The following is a 24,906-nucleotide window of genomic DNA, read 5'->3' on the forward strand; positions in this document are numbered from 1 at the left end:
CCTGCCTGGGCCGGGAGCATTCCTAGGCCTGGGGTTCTCCAAATGGGGTGCCAAGAGCATGGAGGAGAAATGACAGAGAACTGGGTCCCCAGAGCAGCCCACCTGCCTGCCCGCCCACCAGGGCTGAGGCACCCCCCCAGGCCAGCAGCTTGCCGAGAGCGGTTTCCTGTTAAAACAACTTTCTATTAAAACTAAAATGTATTTAAGGTAAATAACACAGAATCTTCTGCATCTGTGAGCCGGGAGGGGGTGGCCCTGCAGAGCTGGGTGGTCTGTGAGGTATGGGAAGGCCCCAGACACAGAGTCTCTGTGGAAGGAGCCCAGGTCCACGTGGGGCAGAACCGCCCCAAGAAGGCGGAAGCCCCCTGTGCCAGGCCCCCCGGGCTCCTACTCAGGGTCAGGATGCCCTGGAGAGGTCGGACCCACCCTGCTCCCTGACTGTGAGACGGTCCCGTGGAGAATTCAAAACACCTGTGCCCCGACCCTCGCCTCACCCTGACCCTGACCCTGATCATGACCCTCACCCTGACCCCTCGCATTGCGGGCGTGTGAGCTGCCCGTGGACAAGTGCCCACTGGCCCCACCCGCCTCCTGCTCCCCAGGGTGCCTCCCCCAGGAGCCATGTCCTTCTGTCCTTCTCTCCTGGGGGTGTGGGCACAGCCCCTGCTCCTCTGCCTGAGCGGGCTGGGCACCCTGAGGCTGGCACAGGAGATGCCCCCCCAAGGCCGCCTCACTCCTGCTGTGCCTGAAGCAAGCAGCTCAGAGCCATGTGGGTTCAGACAACTGTAATTAGGGGGCCCCAGGGTCCAGCAGGACCACTCTGCCCCTCCCACGACCCAAAGTCCCAGGGGGCCAGCTGAGAAGGGGGCCTCCAGCAACGAGCTGGCCGGCCAGGGCCCTGCACCCCAGGGATGTGGTGTCAGCCCCACAAGCTCCTCAGGCCTCCAGGGAGGCATCCATCTGAGTCCCAAGGCCAGCGGCCCATGCATGAGAGCCCCCCAGCCTGGACCCCACCCCGAGGGGCAGTCTGGACTGGCTTGCCCTCTGGAGAGTCCCTGCCACTGGGCAGTCTTTCCTCCCAGGGTGGGGGTGGGACCCAGTGTGCTGGCACCTTGTAGGGGTCCTGGGTCCAGGTGAGGATGCAGCGCCCCCCCAGGAGCTCTCTGTGTAGCACCCTGGAGTGGGTGCCCAGGCGTCTCCCCCCACATGTCCTGGACAAGCCCCCTCTCAGTCCCCAGGTGCCCACGCTGACTCCCTGGACTGAACCCCAGGGAGACCCCTGGCAATCGAGGTTTACCCCTCGCCTCGAGTAAACACCGGAGATGTTTGCAGGACCCCGGAGGGTGTGTGCCAGCCCCCTGCTCAGCGGTGAGTGACAACGGGGCCGCTGCCCGCTGAAGAATTTTCCAAAGGCCAGGTCCTGATAAAGCAGCGCCCCAGATCCTGTTTGGCCACCACTGGACTGGCTGTCCGTGGCAATTACCGGACGGGAGCGTGGGGCACAAGCAGGCGTGGCGGGGCAGGGCCCTTGGCCCCTATATAAGGCGTCGGGGGAGGCCACTCAGGCCGCACAGGTGCGGCGAGCCTGCCCAGTGCCCCGCAGTGGGAGGTGTCGGGTCCGGCAGTGACCGCTCTCCTCTCCGCGCCATGCTCGGGCCCCGGCTGCTGCTGTTCCTCTCCTGCGGGGGTGCCCTGCTCAGCGCCGGTGAGTGGGGGGGGCCTGCAGGCCGTGCACCAGGGTTGGCCAGACACCCTCCGAGGGCCCCTGCGCGTGCGAAGTTCTCCCAGGCCTTCTCGCCTCTGCGGCTTGGCCGTGGGGACACTGACGAATGGGAACGGGAGGGGAAGCCGGGCCCAGGAGGCCTCTCCTCGCTCCGTGCCTGCCCCACACTTGCCGAGGCCCCGGTCTCCGCCGGCGGCCTCGGAGCCTGGCCCGGCCCGTGGGAATCAGAGGCGACAGACAGTCTCCTCCACAGTAGTGGGTGCGGCAGGCGTGGGCGTGCGAGGCAGGGACAGTGCTGGGGCCTCAGCGCTCAGAGCCTGGCCCTGTCACTCTCCCCACTGGACCCTGGGTCCCGAGATGCCTCTGGGGGTCCCCAAGGGGCAGCCAGAGGGCACGTAGGGGGCCTTGTGGGCCTTGAAGTCAAAAGACTCAGGAGAGACCCCGGCTCCACCGGGTCCTGGCTGCGAACAGACAAACCACGATGTGGGCTCTGGGCCTCAGTTTCCGGGTCTGTACAAGCGCGGGCGACGCCTCCCTTTTGTGTGGCTGCCGGGAGGATTGAAGACCTGGGAGGCTGGAAGGGGCCGCCCCGCCCGAGTGCCCCCAGCCTCACCCATCAGGCTGTTGGGACGGGGGTCCCCTTCCTCCTCCCACAGGTCCCTTCGGCCAACTCCCCCAGGCACGGCAGATGCCGCAGGCCTAGGAGGCGCTCACCCCGGCCCCGCCCCCCCGGAGGAGCCAGCCCCAAGGGGTCCCCAATGGCCAGGGGGGAAGCCCCTTCCCGCTGACTGCAGGCACCCGCCCCAGAGCCCCGGTCTCCGAGCCAGCGGGACTCGCTCCTGCCTGCCTCATAGGTCCTTGCCCCGCTGCCCTCTCCCTGGCGGCCCCAGAGCCCCACCAGCCTCAGCTAGGAGCCAGGGAGAAGCGCCAGGCCGGCCGTCTGGCCATGGCCCAGGCGCTGGGGGCTCTGAGTAGAGCAGGTCCCCCCGGGCCCGTTCCACCCCTTGCCTCCCACGAAGCCCCTTCCCCGCCCCCCAGGCACCAGCTTTCCCACCAAGGGTGGCTCTGAGCACTCAGGACCCCTGCCCATCTGAGGCCGCCTCCCTGGGCCCATCCCTGGCCCTGGGGACCCCCAGACCTGGACCCAGAACCAGGGCGAGGAGGGAGGTGCCCAGGAGCCAGGCAGGGCGGGGTGTAGGCCAGCAAGTGTAGTGAGGGGCGTGGCTTTGGGGAGCCACGGGGGTCCAGGCTGTGAATGCTGCACGGGGCGGGGGGGACAGGGGCCTCTCCACATTTCAGCAAACACTCTTTGAGCACCGATTCCGTGCTGGCATCAGGGGGAGCGAGAGGCAGGCCCTGCCCTCCTGGACCAGAGGCCTCAAAGCACCAGTTCAGACATCAGGGTCTTGGGGGCTGGGGATTCCGGGACAGAGGCCCCTGAGCAGGGCCAGGGTTGACCCAGAACGGGCAGGCCATGCGGGGCTGCCAAGCGTGCAGAAGGAACAAACAGCGTGTGCCCCAGCCACCACAGGGCCCATCCAGGGGCTGAGAAAGGCCAGGGGCGGCGGACCAGCCCGCCCTGCAGGCCCCGCGGGTCCCAGCCAGGGACCTGAGCGCGATGGGAAGCTCAGACAGTCCTAGGCGGGCAGCAGCGACGCTGCTGGGGGGCTGTTGTTCAGACGGTGGGGCCTCAGGGCCGGGCGGGGACTGGGCAGAGCCAAGGGCCGGAACGCAACAGGGCTCGGGACGCTGGTGCCGGGTGACAAGGCGGAGAAGGGAGGAGCCGCTGCGAGGGGGCACCTGGAAGTGACCCTCGGGGGCACAGTGGACGCGACTCTAGGCATCGTGGGGGCCAGCGGTGAGCCGAGAGGCGGGGCCCCAGGCGTGGACGTGTGTGGTGGGCACTGCAGAGGAAGGGGGCCAGGTGCCACCACCCGCCCAGCCTAGGGACCCTGTGCCATCGGGCAGGCACCCCTGCTCCCTGGCGTCACCCAGAGAAACAACACTGGCAGCGACCAGCACCGTGACTCGGGAGGTCAGTGTCACCCAGGAACGCACAGACCCCGGGGAAAAGGGGGCGCGGTGGGGAGCAGGAGGGACGGGACCCCGGGGGGCCGCTTTCAGCGGATGACCCTGCCGCCCGCCAGCACCGGGCCTCATCTCCCACGGGGTCCACGGGGCCGCAGGGAGGACTGCAGCAGGGCAGGGATGGGGGAGGCGAGGCTGGGCCCGTGCTTCCTGTCCCGACAGTCACCGTGAGCAGCCTCACCGGGCATTTCTCTGGCGATGGCCAGCGCGCCAGGAGGTTGACAGGGAGGAAGGAAGCAAAGAAACAGCCACTTTTAGGGCCCAGAAGAGGGAGAAGTCCTCCGTGGGCCTCAGCCTCACTCAGCCTCTGAGCTGGCGGCAGAGCGGGCACGGACCCCAGAGGGAGTGGACCCGAGGTGGGCTGAGCTGGGAACTCGGCGGGTGTAGCCGGACAGCGGCACGCCGCCGGCCAAGTCACCCACCGACGCCCGGGCACCCCTGCCCAGCTCTCCCTGACCCTCCCGCCGCTTGCAGACCACCGAGCCCCTCTGGGCTCAGGGCTCCTCACCCCCACCTGCAGCTACCACCCCCGACGAGGCCCACACGGGAGCCCACTGGGAGCCAGCGCAGCCGGGAGCCCCTTTATCACGCGCCACCTGCGTGCGCAGCGCCCGGGCTTCTCTGGGGAGCGAGCCAGTGCCTGGAGCCCGGCAGGCAGACCTGCAGGTGCTGCGGGCCAGACGCCACCACGGACAGCCGGGGCGCAGCTCGCCCAGCCCTGAGCCCCACGCTCGGGACCCCGTCTCCCCAGGGACCTCCCGGCTCCCAGCGCCTGCGGCTGCCCCCTCCTCACCCTCTGGCCCCACTCACCACCCTTCCACGCGTGCGTGTGCCTGGGGGCAGGGCCTCATCCCCACTGTGTCCCCAGCCCCAGCAGGTGACAGCTCAGAGAGGTCCCTCTGAGGCGACCAAAGGAAGGGACGGCGGGGACGGCGGAGCTTGTGCAGCCCAGGAGCGGCCCCGCTGGCGCTCCCCGCCGTGCCCCGGGCCCGGCTCACCCCGAACACGCTGCCGGCCACAGCCCTCGCGCAGAGCTGGGCAGCCCCACACTGACCGCGGGCCCTGTCCACGCAGGTCTGGACGACAGCTCCTTGGTGCCCCCAGGCCTCCAGAGGCTGAAGGACTCCCCGCAGACAGGTGAGGGTCACGGCAGCCCCCTGTCCCCGTGTCCACCGACCACGGTCCTGCTACAGGGTAACCGTGTCTGGGGTTTCCACGAGAGGCTCCAGCTACGGAAGAGCCTCAGACCACCCTCGCCTGGGGGAGACAAGCCCCTGCTGCCCCTGCTGGATGGGGGCTAAGTTGCAGCTTCATGTCCTACAGACCCCAGGGCTGATGGCGCCATAGACCCCAACCACAACAGAGGCCTGCGCTCCCGTAGGCAGGGGATGGGTGTGTGGGGCGGGGCCTTCTCCCGCCCACCCTAGGCGGGCCTAGAAACTGGGAAGCCTCTTGTCTCCCAGTGCGGGCTCCCCGGGGCCCCAGACCTGCCCCACCAGCCGGGAGGACGCAGGGCTCCAAGACCCCGCCCGCTCTCTCCGCAGCTCCAGACAGGGGCTGGTGCTCCACATGGGGGGCCAGCCACTTCTCCACCTTCGACGGCCACGTGTATGACTTCTCGGGGACCTGCAACTACATCTTTGCGGCCATGTGCAAGGATGCCTCGTCCACCTTCAGCGTGCAGCTACGGCGAGGGCCGAGCGGGAACATCTCCCGGGTCATCGTGGAGCTGGGGGCCTCTGTGGTCACTGTGGAGAAGGCGGTCATCTCTGTCAAGGACATGGGGTAGGCTGCAGAGCTGGGCCGGGCGGCTGGGGGCCCGAGGGGCGCCCGCTGACTGCTGTCACCCGGCAGGGCCGTCAGCCTGCCCTACACCAGCAACGGGCTCCAGATCACACCCTTCGGCCGGAGCGTGCGGCTGGTGGCCAAGCAGCTGGAGCTGGAGCTGGTGGTCATGTGGGGTCCGGGCACCCACCTCATGGTGAGGACGCGGCAAGGGTCGGGGGACCGGGCTGCGGAGCTGCCCTCCTGGGGATGGGGGCCCTGACCCCGGCCAGGAGCCTGGGCTTTTTGTTGGCTCAGTTCCCTCCATCGAGCAAGAATGGAGGTCCCCTGGGAGGAGCCGGGCGGGCAGACCCTGGGGTGGCGTGGCGCCAGGACCCTCCCCGTGAGGGGTGCTCTGGGCCCCTGGAGCAGGCGTGAGCAGCTTCCGAGGGGTCCTGGGGCCCTGGGAGTCCTGTGCGCCTCCCCGCCCACCCGACGGCGGCGCCCGACCCCTCCAGGTCCTGGTGGAGAAGAAGCACATGGGCAAGATGTGTGGGCTGTGTGGGAACTTCGACGGTGAGAAGACAAATGAGTTTCTGAGCGAGGACGGTAGGTAGGGGGAAGTGGTGGGGAGACCCCTCTGGGGCCCAGCAACCATGGTGCTGACCTTGCCCCACCCCACACCGCAGGCCAACTCCTGGAACCCCCTAAGTACGCCGCCCTCCAGAAGCTGGATGACCCCAACGAGATCTGTGCCTATGAGGCCATCCCCAGCCCCCGGGTCCTGCAGGCAGGGAACGTAAGTGAGGCGGTCAGGCTCCCCGGGGCCGAGGGGGCCCTTCAGCCAGGGTGGGGCCGGCTCACGGGATCTGGCAGGGTCCCGAGGCCAACGACACCCCCAGACTTCCAAGTCACATGCGTGGTGTGGGATGTGGCCTTGACCCCTATGACCCTGAGTGTCCCTGTGCCCAGGCCCAGACCTGCATCCAGCTGCTGACCCTGGTGTCCCCCGAGTGCAACGTGCCCAAGGAGCCCTTCCTGCTGAGCTGCCAGGCGGACATGGCCACGTGTGCCCAACCCGGCCGGCACAACTGCAGCTGTGCCACGCTATCTGAGTACTCGCGCCAGTGCAGCATGGCCGGCCAGCCCGTCAACAGCTGGCGGGGCCCTGGCCTCTGTTGTGAGTCCTGGGGAGGGTCGGGGGGAGGGCCAGGGCTCCAGACACGATGCCCCCAATCCCCTCTTGTCTGTGAGACAGAGGAGATCCAGGTGGAGGAGGGGCTGGCCTAAGTCCTCGGCCAAGGTGGGGTGGGTGGCCAGGCCCTGGGCGCCCGACCCCTCTCACGAGGGCCACACGGGCCTGCAGCTGTGGGCCAGTGCCCAGCCAACCAGGTGTACCGGGAGTGCGGCGAGACCTGCGTGAGGACCTGCTCCAACCCGCAGCACAGCTGCTCCAGCTTCTGCACCTTCGGCTGCTTCTGCCCGGAAGGTGAGGACAGCTGCTCTCCCAGGACCCTTGGAAAGGAGCCCAGAGACAGGGCATCAGCTCCACCCACACCCATGCTCGGAACCCCCGGACCCTCTGCTGGGACTTGGCCCGGGGAGGGCTCTGCCTGCACTGTGCTCACAGCCGCCCCGGGCCACGGCCGCATGTGCCCATCCACGGGGGAGTAAGGTGGTGGGCAGAGGCGGGGTCGGAGCTGGACAGGGCCCGCTGCCCAATGAGGAGCCGCACCTAGCACGAGGGGGCGGGAGTCTGTGAGGCAGGCGGGGCTGAAGGCGGAGGCTCTCCTGGGGCACGCCCCCAGCCCCGCCCCCAGTCCCCGCCACCCCCACCGCAGGACAGGGTGGGGGAGGGGCTGCCCAGCAGGAGGGCGGGAGGGGTCTCCTTGCCCGCAGCCCCAGGAAGCCCCTCTCCTGCAGGTATGGTTCTGGACGACATCTCCAAAAACCACAGCTGCGTGCCTGTCCCCCAGTGCCCCTGCATGCTCAGCGGGGTGGTCTACGCCCCTGGGGAGGTCACGACAGCCGCCTGCCAGACCTGGTGAGTGCAGGGCAGCAGGAGAGGCGTGCAGGCAGGCAGGGGACAGGGACGGGGACGCGGCGGCCTCAGCCCCGGGGGCCACCTGGGTCATGCCTCCTCGCCCACAGCCGGTGCTCCGGGGGCCACTGGGAGTGCATGGAGCGGCCCTGCCCCAGGCGCTGTGCCCTGGAGGGCGGCTCCTTCGTCACCACATTCGACGCCAGGCCCTACCGCTTCCACGGCACCTGCACCTACATCCTCCTCCAGGTAGGACACAGCCTCCGCCCGGGGGCCCGCCATGGGGGGTCGCCGTGAGCACGCCGGGCCCCCTGTGCTGAGCCGCCCCTCCTCCCAGAGCCCCCAGCTCCCCGACGGGGGCTCGCTCATGGCCGTGTACGACCAGTCTGGGTACTCACGCTCGGAGACATCGCTGGCCGCTGTCATCTACATGTCCAGCCAGGTGAGGCCACCCCGCCTGCCACCTGCGCCCACCCAGGGCCCCGAGCAGATGCGTCCCAGCTTCCCCTTCACCCTGCCTGGCCCACGGGAGGCGGAGGCCTCCGCAACTCCCGGCCCCCCGTAACTCAGCCACCCTCCCCGCAGGACAAGATTGTGATTTCTCAGGACGAGGTGATCACCAACAACAGGGACACCAAGTGGCTGCCGTATAAGACTCGTACGTGCTCAGCCCCCACCCGGCACCCAGGGCCCCACGAGCCGGGTCCCAAAGCAGGCCGCCTGCTGAGGCCCCCTATCCCCTCAGGCAACATCACAGTCTTCAGGCAGACATCCACCCACATCCAGATGGTCACCACCTTCGGGCTGGAGCTCGTGATCCAGCTGTGGCCCGTGTTCCAGGTGTACATCACTGTCGGGCCCCAGTTCAGAGGCCAGACCAGAGGTGAGTCCCTCCCCCGGCTGCCCAGGGTCGGCCCAGCTGCCCCGTCCCCACCCGGCTCGGCCACTCCAGAGGAGGAGGGGCCCAGCAGAGCCCTGCACTGACCCAATGTGTCGGGCGCTCACGGCCCAGGCCGGCTCCACCTAGCCGGCTGGTCCTCCCAGGGGTGCAGCCAGCCATGGCCTCTCACCCTGGGCGTGGTTAGGGGCGAAGACGGGCTTTGGGGAGGGCGGGGCAGGACAGGGGCATGGGCCAGTCCACCCTCACGCCCGGCCGGCCCAGGGCTCTGCGGCAACTTCAATGGGGACACGACGGACGACTTCACGACCAGCGTGGGCATCGCCGAGGGCACCGCCTCGCTCTTCGTGGACTCCTGGCGGGCAGGAAACTGCCCAGCCGCGCTCGAGCGTGAGACTGACCCCTGCTCCATGAGCCAGCTCAACAGTGAGTGCCGTCCGGGAGGGCTGCGGGGTGGGCGGGAGACCCCAGCGGACGGCTGACCCACGCCGGCCTGCCCCCCAGAGGTGTGCGCGGAGACCCACTGCGCGGTGCTGGTGAAGAAGGGCACGGTGTTCGAGAAGTGCCATGCCGCCGTGGACCCCAAGCCCTTCTACAAGGTGGGCGGCCCCGTGGGCAGCGGGGGTGTGGGGGGCGCGGGGGGCACCCTTGGGGTCCTGGGTGGGCACCCACGGCCCCTGTCTGCCCATAGAGGTGCGTGTACCAGGCCTGCAACTACGAGGAGACCTTCCCGCACATCTGCGCCGCCCTGGGCGACTATGCCCTCGCATGCACCTCGCGGGGCGTCCTGCTCCAGGGCTGGAGGAGCAGCGTGGACAACTGCAGTGCGTACGGGCCGGCGGGGCTGGCGGGGATGGTGCCACACCCCACCCCCCCCCACACACACACACACCGGGCCTGACTCCGGGTCCCCCGCAGGCACCCCTTGCACAGGCAACCAGACGTTCAGCTACGACAGCCAGGCCTGCGACCGCACGTGCCTGTCGCTGTCCGACCGCGAGGCTGAGTGCCACCCCAGCGCCGTGCCCGTGGACGGCTGCAACTGCCCCGAGGGCACCTACCTGAACCACAAGACCGAGTGTGTGCGTAAGGCCCAGTGTCCCTGCCTCCTGGACGGCTCCAAGTTCATCCTGGCCGACCAGTCCACCATGGTCAATGGCGTCATCTGGTGAGCGAGGGGTCCAGAGGGCGGCCCCCGGCCTGCAGCCCAGCCCAGGCGGCGCTCACCGGGCCTCTCTCCCGCAGCTACTGCGTCAACGGGCGGCTGAGCTGCCCGGCACAGCCTCAGATGCTCTTGGGTACGTAGCTGCGGCCGAGGCTGGCGGAGCTGGACTGTGGGTGCCTCGGCTCCTCCGGGCCCGCCTCACCCCAGGCCCCTTGTCTCTGCAGCAACCTGCTCGGCCCCCAAGACGTTCCAGTCCTGCAGCCGGTCCTCGGAGGACAAGTTTGGGGCGGCCTGCGCCCCCACCTGTCAGATGCTGGCCACCGGCACCCCCTGTGTAAGACCGGGTGGAGCGAGGGGCACGCGCGCTCCTCAGAGGGCAGGTCCCACTGCCTGGGGGTGCCGGGGACACCCTGGGCTAGATATTCCCACGGCAGACGCCCCAACATCTTCTCCTTGGCCCACAAGAAGATTCCCACAGACCCCTCATGAAAGGCGGGCCGTGCTCCATTCCCACCATCCCGTGATGCACGTGACCGGTGGCGTGGCCGCCGTGTGCTCCTTTGTGAGCTCCCTGAGGACCGTGGGCCCTGCCAGCTTGGGGTGGGCATACAACAGCCCAGCCATGACGCAGAGGTGATGCCCCTCAGAGAGGGGCAGCTGTGCTAAGGGAAGGCCCAGAGCAGGATGGACGCAGGGAGCAGGTCTGGGGAGAATGCTGGGGAGTCTCAGAAGGTCCCAGGGCTGCAAGCAGGGCCACCCTCCAGGGGCCACTGACCCTCCTCCCTGCAGGTGCCCACCAGGTGTGAGCCTGGCTGTGTCTGTGCCAAGGGGCTCTACGAGAACGCCAACGGGCAGTGTGTGCCCCCCGAGGAGTGCCCGTGCGAGTTTGCAGGCGTCTCCTATCCCAAGGGCGCCGAGCTCCACACGGACTGCAAGGGCTGGTGAGCCGCAGCCCTACCCGCAGACCCTGGTGGCCCAACTGCCCGTGAGCCCTTGGGGCGGGCAGGGGTGCCTACCAACCCACGAGGTCAGGGTCCTGCGGGGGTGCGTGTAGCCCGGTCACCCCAGAATGCCCTGCTCCTCCCACAGCATCTGCTCTAGGGGGACATGGACGTGCCAGCAGAGTGCCCACTGCCCATCCACCTGTACCCTCTACGGGGAGGGCCACGTGGTCACCTTCGACGGGCAGCGCTTCGTGTTTGATGGCAACTGCGAGTACATCCTGGCCACAGTGAGTGCCGGCCTGGGCCCCAGGGGACCACGGGGGGGCCACGGGGGGCCCGGGGGGCCGCAGGGCCGGCTCCTCCTCAGCGCCGTCTCCCCACAGGACAGCTGCGGTGCCAGCGACTCGCAGCCCACCTTCAAGATCCTTACAGAGAACGTCGTGTGTGGGAAGTCAGGCGTCACCTGCTCGCGGGCCATCAAGATCTTCCTGGGGGTGAGCAGGCGGGTGGCCTTCCCAACCTCCCCCTGGGGCCCCAGGGCCTGGCCTCTCGGGGCCCTCACGGCCCTGTGCCCTGGCCTCCACGTCCACATCACGGCAGCAGTGTCCCCGGAATTGGACAACCGTGCAGCAGGGAGGGGTTCTCCCACAAGCCTGACCCTCAGCCCTCGGCACAGTTTCCAGCGTGTTCTGGAACCTTCTGCCGGCAGCAGGCTCTAGAGGGCAGACCCCCCAGGCCAGGGCTGGCCCTGCCACGGAGAGCTCAGGCCAGGAGGCAGAGCCCAGCGGCACTCAGCGGCCACCCAGGACGTGGCAGGCATCCTGTGACAGCCGCACCCCACAGGGCCTGTCCATCGTGCTGGCGGATAGGAACTACACGGTCAGCGGGGAGGACCCCAGCATGCACTTCCGGGTCAAGGCCAGCTCCCTGCACCTGGTGCTGGATGCCACCATCAGCAGCACGTACCACCTGACCCTCATCTGGAACAAGCACATGACCGTCTTCATCAAGATCGCCCGTGCCTCCCAGGTACCGCCGCCCCTGCCCCACAGCCCCAGGGAGTGGCGAGTCCCTGCCTGCCGGCCACCTGACACCTGACACCAGCCCCCGCAGGACGCCCTCTGCGGCTTGTGCGGCAACTACAACGGGAACATGAAGGACGACTTCCAGACACGCAGCAAGTACCTGGCGTCCAGCGAGCTGGAGTTCGTGAACTCCTGGAAGGAGAGCCCGCTGTGCGGGGACACCACCTTCACGCTGGACCCCTGCAGCCTCAACACCTTCCGTCGCTCCTGGGCTGAGCGCAAGTGCGCCATCATCAACAGCCAGACCTTCGCCGCCTGCCACGGCCAGGTGCCCCCCCAAGTGCCCCGTCCTGCCCTGGCCGGCGCCCCGGGCTCCGCGGCCAAGCCGTCAGGGGAGGGGTGGCCGCGAGGAGCCTGGCCCCGGCCTGACGCTGAGGGCCGGCCCCCACAGGTGTACCGCCTGCCTTACTATGAGGCCTGCGTGCGCGACGCGTGTGGGTGTGACGCCGGCGGGGACTGCGAGTGCCTGTGTGACGCCGTGGCCGCCTACGCCCAGGCCTGCCTGGACAAGGGCGTGTGCGTGGACTGGCGGTCCCCAGACTTCTGCCGTGAGTCCCGCGCCTGCCCAGAGGCCCCCGCGGGGCCACGGGCGGCATGTCCGGCTGCAGCGCTTCTCCCGGGCGGGCGGCACCCCCAGGGAGGCACAGGCGCCTGGGGCCCGCTGGCAGGTGCGGGCTCCCGGGCCAGCTCTGCCGCCTGACGGTGCTCTTCCCCCCAGCCATCTACTGCGACTTCTACAACACCCACACGCAGGTGGGCGGCGGCAAGTACCAGTATGCCCAGGAGGCCAACTGTACATGGCACTACCAGCCATGCCTCTGCCCCGAGTGGCCGCAGAGCGTCCCGGGCGCCAACATCGAAGGTACTGGGCGCAGAGAAGGAGACGGGAGGAGGGGCAGGCCTGGAGGGATTGGGAGTGCTGGCGGGCAGGATGTGGAGGCGTGTCTGACAGTGGGGACCCGGGCGGGCACCTGTGCCTGGGGATCGGGGGAGAGGCCGGCAGAGAGAGGGGAGGGACCAGGCCTGGGGAAGAGGGGCTTCTGGCTCTGGACACTGAGGTCTGCCTGTTCTCTGCACGCCCCCCTCAGGCTGCTACAACTGCTCCCAGAACGAGTACTTCGACCACGACAAGGGGATGTGCTTGCCATGCAGTAAGCTCAGTCCACTGCCCAAGAGCCCCCCATGCCTCCCCCCACAGAGCTCCCAGCTCCAGCCCAAACCTCTGGCCAGCCCCCCAGCACCCCCACTCCCCAGGGGCACAGCCAGAGACCAGGGCAGCCAGAGACACAGGGAAAGGGGTTGGCCCTCGCCTCCCCTCCCCTCCCCAAACATCCACTCACCCAGCCTGCGGCCACAGGGCACACCCGGGTCCTGCCAGCCTGCTGGGGCGTGTGGGTGCAGAGCAGGACCTCCTGGGAGTTCGGCAACAGGCGGCCTGGTGGGCACTGGACACTACCTGCAGCTACCCTTGGGCAGCACCCCGGCTGGCCCCTCCACTCCCTGCCAGGCCCATCAATGCAGAGGTGGGGGGAGGGGAGAGAAGATGGGGAGGGGAGGAGGGTGGGGAGCAGGGGTCCCGGCACGTCTGCGGTACGTCCATCCCCCGTGTCCTCTGACTCACACCCTGGGGACACAGCCGAAGGCTCTGAAGGGCCCAGGCAGGCGGAGGCGGGGCGGGAGGAAGCACCCCCGACCACCCCTCCTCTTGCAGCGTCATCGCCCACCGTGCCGCTGCCCACAGCAGGTGATTGCACACATGCAAGGTGCCAAGGTGAAGCAGGCTCTCTCCCAGGGCTCTTCCCCGGCTCCACCAGCCGGCCTGCAGCCGGCCCAGCCTGTGTCTGTCCGCCCAGCGGCAGCAGCCAGGCTTGCGGGTGTGGTGCGGGGCAGGGTGTACCTGGGCTGGCCCTGGGCTGCTCGGCACCGTGGGGCCAGCAGGTGCTGACCAGGAAGTCAGACGGGAGGGGCTCGGCAGGCCCCACTGGGCCCTGCTGCCTGGCCACCGAGCACAGCAGGGCCAAAGGACACATGCCCTGCCGGGGGCCCCCACTGCCCTGAGGGCTCCTGCCCAGCCTGCGTGGCTTGGGGGCCCAGCAGGGAAGCGAAGGGCTCCTCCCAAAGGGAGTGCCAGAGCAGCTCCCTACCCCACAACAACAGCATGTGTGCCACACTCAGGCTTGCCTGGCACAGAAACCACGCCCACCACAGCCACGGCCAGCACCACAGTGACCCCCAGCACCACTGGGCTGAGCTCCCCCAGACCCTCGCCAAGCTCCCCGGCCACACCTGAGGCCCCGACCCGGACACCCAGCCTTCCGGCCACAGCCACAGCCCCCACCACCCAGACACAACCAACATTCTCCTCGGGAGGTAAGGCCCCCGGGGCCAGGGCCCCGGGGTGGGTGAGGAGGCGCCCGTGGCAGTGCGGACGGGGCTGAAGGGGATGTCGGGCGTTGTTCTCTGCAGATTCGTCTCGAACCACCTCCACTGTCACCACACGGGCCACAGCAGCGCCAACCGCCACGGCCACTCGAAGGTCGACAGCCACAGCACCCACCGTGACCCGGGCCACAACGCGGCCCACAGGATCCTCCCCCAGCACAGCCACGCGGTCCACAGCTCGGTCCACGGCGCGAACCACAGCAGCCCCGCCAACCCCGGCAACATCAGGGACCTCCACAGTGTCCCCCACAAGTAAGCATGCCACCACTGCCTGTCCCCACAGAGGGGCCTCGGCGGGGCAGCCCCAGCGCCCAGCCCAAGCTGTGTGGGGCCGCGTGGAAGACGGCAGCCTTGGGCCACCCCCACGACCACACAGGGCTGGCTCAGGCCCGAAGGAGGGGGCAGCCTGGCTGGCTAATCACGCTCCTCTTTGCACATCTCCCCGGCCACAGCACCCAAGCCCCCACCCACCACGGCCACCCCCATCAAGGGAGTCCACAGGCCCCAGGGGAGACCAGGGCTCCAAAAGGCCCCTGACCCAAGTGCAGGCACCGACCCTGGGGCAGGGCCACAAACCTCCGATTCCCCTGACAGCAGGCGAGAAGAGAAGCCCTTTCCCGAGGCCAGTGGCAGGGGAGCCATGGAGGGACAGCCGAGCCCACCCGAACAACGGCCGCCCTGAGAGCAGCGTTGAGGGGGCAGAGCCATGCAGGGCTGCTGGGGAGGGACCCCAAAACCCACTACAAGCAGCTAAGATGCAACAAGGGTCCACAGAGAATGCCGGGGTGGGGTTTGGGAGAGGAACGAGATAGTCATTCAGAAAACTCCTGGACACACCACCAGGGACACACAGAAACCACATGTGAGAAAGACGATGTGGAAGGTGCGGGTGATGAACAGGTCACACCCCAAGATAGGGTAACGAGGAGGAGGGAGTGAACTGACCACCACTGTTTTCTACAGCGTCCTCAACACACCGATGGACCCCTGAAACCCCCGTCAGCCAGGAGACACAGCAGACGGACCCTCCACAACCCCCGGAGAGCACCACAGGCCACAGCACAATGCACACCAGTCCACTGTCAAGAGCCACCACTGCTAGGGCCGAGGGGAACACCAGTCACACCACACACTCTGCATCCAACCCCCTAACACACACCACCACGGCCACACCCACCACGCCACACATCCCTTTCAGGACTCACTCCACCCCCACCCGTTCTGTCCCCACTACCACCCACACAACAGGTCCGCCCACGGGAACACCTTTCTGGACCACCACCACCTACCCCACCCCATCACACCCAGAGACCCTTCCCATCCACGTGTCAACATCTGCCACCTCCTCGGCGGCTTCAACCTCTCACCAAGTCATCACCCCAACAGCGTCCCATGCTACCTTCTCCACCCCAAAGCCAACTGGCACCCCACCCACATCGACACACGTCCCTCTCACAGAAACAGAGCCCACACCCAGAACCCCACCACGGACAAAGACCACAACAGAGACCGCCACACCCACAGCCCCACCACTGACAAAGACCACAACAGGGACCGCCACACCCAGAACCCCGCCACTGACAAAGACCACAACAGGGACCGCCACACCCACAGCCCCGCCACTGACAAAGACCACAACAGGGACTGCCACACCCAGAACCCCGCCACTGACAAAGACCACAACAGGGACCGCCACACCCACAGCCCCGCCACTGACAAAGACCACAACGGGGACCGCCACACCCAGAACCCCGCTACTGACAAAGACCACAACAGGGATCGCCACACCCACAGCCCCGCCACTGACAAAGACAACCACACCCAGAAACCCGCCACTGACAAAGACCACAACAGGGACCGCCACACCCAGAACCCCGCCACTGACAAAGACCACAACAGGGACCGCCACACCCACAGCCCCGCCACTGACAAAGACCACAACAGGGACCGCCACACCCAGAACCCCGCCACTGACAAAGACCACAACAGGGACCGCCACACCCACAGCCCCGCCACTGACAAAGACCACAACAGGGACCGCCACACCCAGAACCCCGCCACTGACAAAGACCACAACAGGGACCGCCACACCCACAGACCCACCACTGACAAAGACCACAACAGGGACCGCCACACCCACAGACCCGCCACTGACAAAGACCACAACAGGGACCGCCACACCCACAGCCCCGCCACTGACAAAGACCACCACACCCAGAACCCCGCCACTGACAAAGACCACAACAGGGACCGCCACACCCAGAACCCCGCCACTGACAAAGACCACAACAGGGACCGCCACACCCACAGCCCCGCCACTGACAAAGACCACAACAGGGACCGCCACACCCAGAACCCCGCCACTGACAAAGACCACAACAGGGACCGCCACACCCACAGCCCCGCCACTGACAAAGACCACAACGGGGACCGCCACACCCAGAACCCCGCTACTGACAAAGACCACAACAGGGACCGCCACACCCACAGCCCCGCCACTGACAAAGACCACAACAGGGACCGCCACACCCAGAACCCCGCCACTGACAAAGACCACAACAGGGACCGCCACACCCACAGCCCCGCCACTGACAAAGACCACAACAGGGACCACCACACCCAGAACCCCGCCACTGACAAAGACCACAACAGGGACCACGCGAGCCCAGAACTCGGTCAGCACAGCCACAACCTCCATGGCCCTGGTATCACACTCTACTTCAAATGCCCTCCATGTAACCACAGCCCCACCATTCACCACCATCTCCCTTAAATCCACCAGTAGAGGTGCAGGGACACCCGTGACACACACCGCCACGGCCACTCACACTGGGCCACACACCTCTTTCACCACTCACTCCACCCCCACCCGTTCTGTCCCCACCACTTCCCACACAACAGCTCCATCCACAGGAACACGCTTCCAGACCACTACCACCTATCCCATCACATCACATCCAGAGACCCTTCCCATCCATGTGTCAACATCTGCCACTTCCTCAGTGACTCCAACCTCTCACCGAGTCATCACCCCAACAAGGTCCCACACTACCTCCACCACTCCAAAGCCAACTGGCACCCCACCCACATCAACACACGTCCCTGCCACAGAAATAGAGCCCACACCCACAGCCACACCATTGACAAAGACCACAACAGAGACCACCACACCCACAACCCCGCCACTAACAAAGAGCACAACAGGGACCGCCACACCCACTGCCCCGCCGTTGACGAAGACCACGACACAGACCACACGCCCCCAGAACTCGGTCAGTACAGCCACAACCTCCACGGCCCCGGTATCACACTCTACTTCAAATGCCCTCCATGTAACCACGTCCCCACCATTCACCACCATCTCCCTTAAATCCACCAGTAGAGGTGCAGGGACACCCGTGACACACACCACCATAGCCACCCACACTGGGCCACACACCCCTTTCACCACTCACTCCATCCCTACCCGTTCTGTCCCCACCACTTCCCACACAACAGCTCCATCCACAGGAACACCCTTGCAGACCACTACCACCTATCCCATCACATCACACCCAGAGACCCTTCCCATCCACGTGTCAACATCTGCCACCTCATCGGTGGCTCCAACCTCTCACCGAGTCATCACCCCAACAGAGTCCCATGCTACCTCCTCCACCCCAAAGCCAACTGGCACGCCACCCACATCGACACACGTCCCTGTCACAGAAACAGAGCCCACACCCAGAACCCCTCCACTGACAAAGACCACAACAGGGACCGCCACACCCAGAACCCTGCCACTGACAAAGACCACAACAAAGACTGCCACACCCACAGCCCCGCCACTGACAAAGACCACAACAGGGACCGCCACACCCACACACCCGCCACTGACAAAGACCACAACAGGGACCGTCACACCCAGAACCCCGCCACTGACAAAGACCACAATAGGGACCGCCACACCCACAGCCCCAACAGGGACCGCCACAGCCAGAACCCCGCCACTGACAAAGACCACAACAGGGACCACCACACCCACAGCCCCGCCACTGACAAAGACCACAACAGGGACCGCCACACCCAGGACCCGGCCACTGACAAAGACCACAACAGGGACCGCCACACCCAGAACCCCACCACTGACAAAAACCACAACAGGGACCGCCACACCCACAGCCCGAACAGGGACCGCCACACCCAGAAACCCGCCACTGACAAAGACCACAACAGGGACCGCCACACCCACAGCCCCGCCACTGACAAAGACAACAGGGACCGCCACACCCAGAACCCCGCCACTGACAAAGACCACAACAGGGACCGCCACACCCACAGCCCCGCCACTGACAAAGACCACAACAGGGACTGCCACACCCACAGCCCCGCCACTGACAAAGATCACCACACCCAGAACCCCGCCACTGACAAAGACCACAACAGGGACCGCCACACCCACAGCCCCGCCACTGACAAAGACCACAACAGGGACTGCCACACCCACAGCCCCGCCACTGACAAAGACCACAACAGGCACCGCCACACCCACAGGCCCACCACTGACAAAGACCACAATGGGGACCGCCACACCCACAGCCCCGCCACTGACAAAGACCACAACAGGGACCGCCACACCCACAGCCCCACCACTGACAAAGACCACAACAGGGACCGCCACACACACAGCCCCGCCACTGACAAAGACCACAACAGGGACCGCCACACCCAGAACCCCGCCACGGACAAAGACCACAACAGGGACCGCCACACCCACAGCCCCGCCACTGACAAAGTCCACAACAGGGACCGTCACACCCAGAACCCCGCCACTGACAAAGATCACAACAGGGACCGCCACACCCACTGCCCCCCCACTGACAAAGACCACAACAGGGACTGCCACACTCACAGCACCACCACTGACAAAGACCACAACAGGGACTGCCACACCCAGAACCCCGCCACTGACAAAAACCACAATAGGGACCGCCACACCCAGAACCCCGCCACTGACAAAGACCACAACAGGGACCGCCACACCCACTGCCCCCCCACTGACAAAGACCACAACAGGGACCGCCACACTCACAGCTGCACCACTGACAAAGACCACAACAGGGAACACCACACCCACAGCACCACCACTGACAAAGTCCACAACAGGGACCGCCACACCCAGAACCCCACCACTGACAAAAACCACAGCAGGGACCGCCACACCCACAGCCCCGCCACTGACAAAGTCCACAACAGAGACCGCCACACCCAGAATCCCGCCACTGACAAAGACCACAACAGGAACCGCCACACCCAGAACCCCGCCACTGACAAAGACCACAACAGGGACCGCCACACCCACTGCCCCGCCATTGACGAAGACAACGACAGGGACCACGCGAGCCCAGAACTCAGTCAGCACAGCCACAACCTCCACGGCCCTGGTATCACACTCTACTTCAAATGCCCTGCATGTAACCACATCCCCACCACTCACCACCATCTCCCTTAAATCCACCAGTAGAGGTGCAGGGACACCCGTGACACACACCGCCACGGCCACCCACACTGGGCCACACACCTCTTTCACCACTCACTCCACCCCCACCCGTTCTGTCCCCACCACTTCCCACACAACAGCTCCATCCACAGGAACACGCTTCCAGACCACTACCACCTATCCCATCACATCACACCCAGAGACCCTTCCCGTCCATGTGTCAACATCTGCCACTTCCTCAGTGACTCCAACCTCTCACCGAGTCATCACCCCAACAAGGTCCCACACTACCTCCACCACTCCAAAGCCAACTGGCACCCCACCCACATCAACACACGTCCCTGTCACAGAAACAGAGCCCACACCCACAGCCACACCATTGACAAAGACCACAACAGAGACCACCACACCCACAACCCCGCCACTAACAAAGAGCACAACAGGGACCGCCACACCCACTGCCCCACCGTTGACGAAGACCACGACTGGGACCACGCGAGCCCAGAACTCGGTCAGCACAGCCACAACCTCCACGGCCCCGGTATCACACTCTACTTCAAATGCCCTCCATGTAACCACGTCCCCACCATTCACCACCATCTCCCTTAAATCCACCAGTAGAGGCACAGGGACACCTGTGACACACACCACCACGGCCACCCACACTGGGCCACACACCCCTTTCACCACTCACTCCATCCCCACCCGTTCTGTCCCCACCACTTCCCACACAACAGCTCCATCCACAGGAACACCCTTCCAGACCACTACCACCTATCCCATCACATCACACCCAGAGACCCTTCCTATCCACGTGTCAACATCTGCCACCTCCTCGGCTCCAACCTCTCACCGAGTCATCACCCCAACAGAGTCCCATGCTACCTCCTCCACCCCAAAGCCAACTGGCACCCCACCCACATCGACACATGTCCCTGTCACAGAAACAGAGCCCACACCCACAGCCCCACCACTGACAAAAACCACAACAGGGACTGCCACACCCAGAACCCCGCCACTGACAAAGACCACAACAGGGACCGCCACACCCAGAACCCCGCCACTGACAAAGACCACAACAGGGACCGCCACACCCAGAACCCCACCACTGACAAAGACCACAACAAAGACCGCCACACCCAGAACCCCGCCACTGACAAAGACCACAACAGGGACCGCCACACCCACAGCCCCGCCACTGACAAAGACCACAACAGGGACCGCCACACCCACAGCCCCGCCACTGACAAAGACCACAACAGGGACCGCCACACCCAGAACCCCGCCACTGACAAAGACCACAACAGGGACCACCACACCCACAGCTCCGCCACTGACAAAGACCACAACAGGGACCGCCACACCCAGAACCCCGCCACTGACAAAGACCACAACAGGGACCGCCACACCCAGAACCCCGCCACTGACAAAGACCACAACAGGGACCGTCACACCCAGAACCCCGCCACTGACAAAGACCACAACAGGGACTGCCACACCCACAGCCCCGCCACTGACAAAGACCACAACAGGGACCGCCACACCCACAGCCCCGCCACTGACAAAGACCACAACAGGGACCGCCACACCCACAGCCCCACCACTGACAAAGACCACAACAGGGACTGCCACACCCAGAACCCTGCCACTGACAAAGACCACAACAGGGACCACCACACCCACAGCCCCGCCACTGACAAAGACCACAACAGGCACCGCCACACCCAGAACCCTGCCACTGACAAAGACCACAACAGGGACCGCCACACCCAGAACCCCGCCACGGACAAAGACCACAACAGGGACCGCCACACCCAGAACCCCGCCACTGACAAAGACCACAACAAAGACCACCACACCCAGAACCACACCACTGACAAAGACCACAACAGGGACCGCCACACCCACAGCCCCGCCACTGACAAAGACCACAACAGGGACCGCCACACCCAGAACCCCGCCACTGACAAAGACCACAACAGGGACCGCCACACCCAGAACCCCGCCACTGACAAAGACCACAACAGGGAGCACCACACCCAGAACCCCGCCACTGACAAAGTCCACAACAGGGACCGCCACACCCAGAACCCCACCACTGACAAAAACCACAACAGGGACCGCCACACCCAGAACCCCGCCACTGACAAAGACCACAACAGGGACCGCCACACCCAGAACCCCGCCACTGACAAAGACCACAAAAGGGACCGCCACACCCAGAACCCCGCCACTGACAAAGACCACAACAGGGACCGCCACACCCACTGCCCCGCCATTGACGAAGACCACGACAGGGACCACGCGAGCCCAGAACTCGGTCAGCACAGCCACAACCTCCACGGCCCTGGTATCACACTCTACTTCAAATGCCCTCCATGTAACCACATCCCCACCATTCACCACCATCTCCCTTAAATCCACCAGTAGAGGTGCAGGGACACCCGTGACACACACCGCCACGGCCACTCACACTGGGCCACACACCTCTTTCACCACTCACTCCACCCCCACCCGTTCTGTCCCCACCACTTCCCACACAACAGCTCCATCCACAGGAACACACTTCCAGACCACTACCACCTATCCCATCACATCACATCCAGAGACCCTTCCCGTCCATGTGTCAACATCTGCCACTTCCTCAGTGACTCCAACCTCTCACCGAGTCATCACCCCAACAAGGTCCCACACTACCTCCACCACTCCAAAGCCAACTGGCACCCCACCCACATCAACACACGTCCCTGCCACAGAAACAGAGCCCACACCCACAGCCACACCATTGACAAAGACCACAACAGAGACCACCACACCCACAACCCCACCACTAACAAAGAGCACAACAGGGACCGCCACACCCACTGCCCCACCGTTGACGAAGACCACGACTGGGACCACGCGAGCCCAGAACTCGGTCAGCACAGCCACAACCTCCACGGCCCCGGTATCACACTCTACTTCAAATGCCCTCCATGTAACCACGTCCCCACCATTCACCACCATCTCCCTTAAATCCACCAGTAGAGGCACAGGGACACCCGTGACACACACCACCACGGCCACCCACACTGGGCCACACACCCCTTTCACCACTCACTCCATCCCCACCCGTTCTGTCCCCACCACTTCCCACACAACAGCTCCATCCACAGGAACACCCTTCCAGACCACTACCACCTATCCCATCACATCACACCCAGAGACCCTTCCCATCCACGTGTCAACATCTGCCACCTCCTCGGCTCCAACCTCTCACCGAGTCATCACCCCAACAGAGTCCCATGCTACCTCCTCCACCCCAAAGCCAACTGGCACCCCACCCACATCGACACATGTCCCTGTCACAGAAACAGAGCCCACACCCACAGCCCCACCACTGACAAAAACCACAACAGGGACTGCCACACCCAGAACCCCGCCACTGACAAAGACCACAACAGGGACCGCCACACCCAGAACCCCACCACTGACAAAGACCACAACAGGGACCGCCACACCCAGAACCCCACCACTGACAAAGACCACAACAAAGACCGCCACACCCAGAACCACGCCACTGACAAAGACCACAACAGGGACCGCCACACCCACAGCCCCGCCACTGACAAAGACCACAACAGGGACCGCCACACCCACAGCCCCGCCACTGACAAAGACCACAACAGGGACCGCCACACCCAGAACCCCGCCACTGACAAAGACCACAACAGGGACCACCACACCCACAGCTCCGCCACTGACAAAGACCACAACAGGGACCGCCACACCCAGAACCCCGCCACTGACAAAGACCACAACAGGGACCGCCACACCCAGAACCCCGCCACTGACAAAGACCACAACAGGGACCGTCACACCCAGAACCCCGCCACTGACAAAGACCACAACAGGGACCGCCACACCCACAGCCCCGCCACTGACAAAGACCACAACAGGGACCGCCACACCCACAGCCCCGCCACTGACAAAGACCACAACAGGGACCGCCACACCCACAGCCCCACCACTGACAAAGACCACAACAGGGACTGCCACACCCAGAACCCTGCCACTGACAAAGACCACAACAGGGACCACCACACCCACAGCCCCGCCACTGACAAAGACCACAACAGGCACCGCCACACCCAGAACCCTGCCACTGACAAAGACCACAACAGGGACCGCCACACCCAGAACCCCGCCACGGACAAAGACCACAACAGGGACCGCCACACCCACAGCCCCACCACTGACAAAGACCACAACAGGGACCGCCACACCCACAGCCCCGCCATTGACAAAGACCACAAGGACCACCCGAGCCCAGAACTCGGTCAGCACAGTACTACCACAAAACTCTAGCTTTAGCTCTACATTATCTTCTCCAACTCCTCTAAACCCAAGCCAAAGTCCTTTCACCACTTCTGTTTCTGTATCGAATCTTCCACATTACTCCTCGTCTTCATCCAGCACCTCCACTCTCTCCTCCCTGACCACAACTTCCTCTCTTCCTTCTCACGTGTCCTCACACACCACTCCTCCTTTTATATCATCTTCCCCATCACCTTCAGCGGTTTCCACTTCACAGAGCATCCCAACCGTTAGTTCAGCTCCGCACAGCCCTTCCCCCTCTGCACCCGTGACCATATCACATGCAGCCTCCCTGTCTACCAGCTCCTTTTCCCCAGCCACCATCATGCCTGTCAGGTCCTCCTTCTCACCTCCATCCTCTCCCACCCTGTCCCCTCTCCCCACTTCCAGTACCACAGTCCTGCCTACCTCCCGGACCACAGCCAGCAACCCCCCCTCCTCAGCTCTGTCCTCTCGGTCCACTACCTCACAGCCCACCTCTCTCACGACCCGAGCCCCCACGCAGGGCCTCCTGTCTTCTACCCTGGGGGTGACAGCCATCCCGAATTCTCCAGCCACCAACCTCACCACCAGACAGCCAAGTACCACCGGGTTGCCGGCCACCGTATTCCTGACCAGCTCCATCACTGCGCATGGAAGCTCCTCCTTGCCCACTGCCGGGTCCTTTTCCACCAGGGGCCAATCCATCTCCTCTCTCATCACATCTCTACCCAGTTCTCCAGGTGAGTGACATCTCTGCAGCCACCTCATGACCTGTGGTGCACACTTTTTCTCAGCTTTGTCTCTCCACTCTGGACAACACTCTGGGTCACTCCCATGGGATCTCCGCCTTTTCTCGTCCCCTCACACTTCCTGATGACCCTATGGGCACTGCCTCTTGGCCTCTGCTCCCACCTCTGCTGCGCCCCATCATGACCTGCC

At 65.3% G+C, this 24,906-nt stretch overlaps 1 protein-coding gene across 1 annotated transcript in view; it reads left to right on the plus strand.

Annotated features, from left to right (window-relative positions):
• The first annotated feature begins 1,647 nt into the window (after positions 1–1,647).
• Positions 1,648–24,906, plus strand: part of MUC6 (mucin 6, oligomeric mucus/gel-forming) — a 26,517-nt gene continuing 3,258 nt past the window's right edge. Inside the window, exons 1-33 of the mRNA XM_036861393.1 lie at positions 1,648–1,705; positions 4,886–4,948; positions 5,356–5,596; positions 5,666–5,792; positions 6,094–6,184; positions 6,265–6,374; positions 6,548–6,755; positions 6,942–7,064; positions 7,499–7,619; positions 7,727–7,865; positions 7,954–8,058; positions 8,202–8,274; positions 8,362–8,499; positions 8,779–8,940; positions 9,019–9,113; positions 9,206–9,338; positions 9,433–9,682; positions 9,760–9,812; positions 9,904–10,013; positions 10,469–10,620; positions 10,769–10,910; positions 11,007–11,117; positions 11,467–11,652; positions 11,737–11,976; positions 12,100–12,256; positions 12,427–12,570; positions 12,797–12,859; positions 13,115–13,126; positions 13,845–14,078; positions 14,175–14,402; positions 21,882–22,372; positions 22,469–22,576; positions 23,918–24,707. Coding sequence (XP_036717288.1) covers positions 1,648–1,705; positions 4,886–4,948; positions 5,356–5,596; positions 5,666–5,792; positions 6,094–6,184; positions 6,265–6,374; positions 6,548–6,755; positions 6,942–7,064; positions 7,499–7,619; positions 7,727–7,865; positions 7,954–8,058; positions 8,202–8,274; positions 8,362–8,499; positions 8,779–8,940; positions 9,019–9,113; positions 9,206–9,338; positions 9,433–9,682; positions 9,760–9,812; positions 9,904–10,013; positions 10,469–10,620; positions 10,769–10,910; positions 11,007–11,117; positions 11,467–11,652; positions 11,737–11,976; positions 12,100–12,256; positions 12,427–12,570; positions 12,797–12,859; positions 13,115–13,126; positions 13,845–14,078; positions 14,175–14,402; positions 21,882–22,372; positions 22,469–22,576; positions 23,918–24,707 — 5,458 coding nt within the window. The remainder of the gene's footprint in view (positions 1,706–4,885; positions 4,949–5,355; positions 5,597–5,665; positions 5,793–6,093; positions 6,185–6,264; positions 6,375–6,547; positions 6,756–6,941; positions 7,065–7,498; positions 7,620–7,726; positions 7,866–7,953; positions 8,059–8,201; positions 8,275–8,361; positions 8,500–8,778; positions 8,941–9,018; positions 9,114–9,205; positions 9,339–9,432; positions 9,683–9,759; positions 9,813–9,903; positions 10,014–10,468; positions 10,621–10,768; positions 10,911–11,006; positions 11,118–11,466; positions 11,653–11,736; positions 11,977–12,099; positions 12,257–12,426; positions 12,571–12,796; positions 12,860–13,114; positions 13,127–13,844; positions 14,079–14,174; positions 14,403–21,881; positions 22,373–22,468; positions 22,577–23,917; positions 24,708–24,906) is intronic.

Source organism: Balaenoptera musculus, chromosome 8 (assembly GCF_009873245.2).
Source record: "Balaenoptera musculus isolate JJ_BM4_2016_0621 chromosome 8, mBalMus1.pri.v3, whole genome shotgun sequence".
Classification (NCBI taxonomy): domain Eukaryota; kingdom Metazoa; phylum Chordata; class Mammalia; order Artiodactyla; family Balaenopteridae; genus Balaenoptera; species Balaenoptera musculus.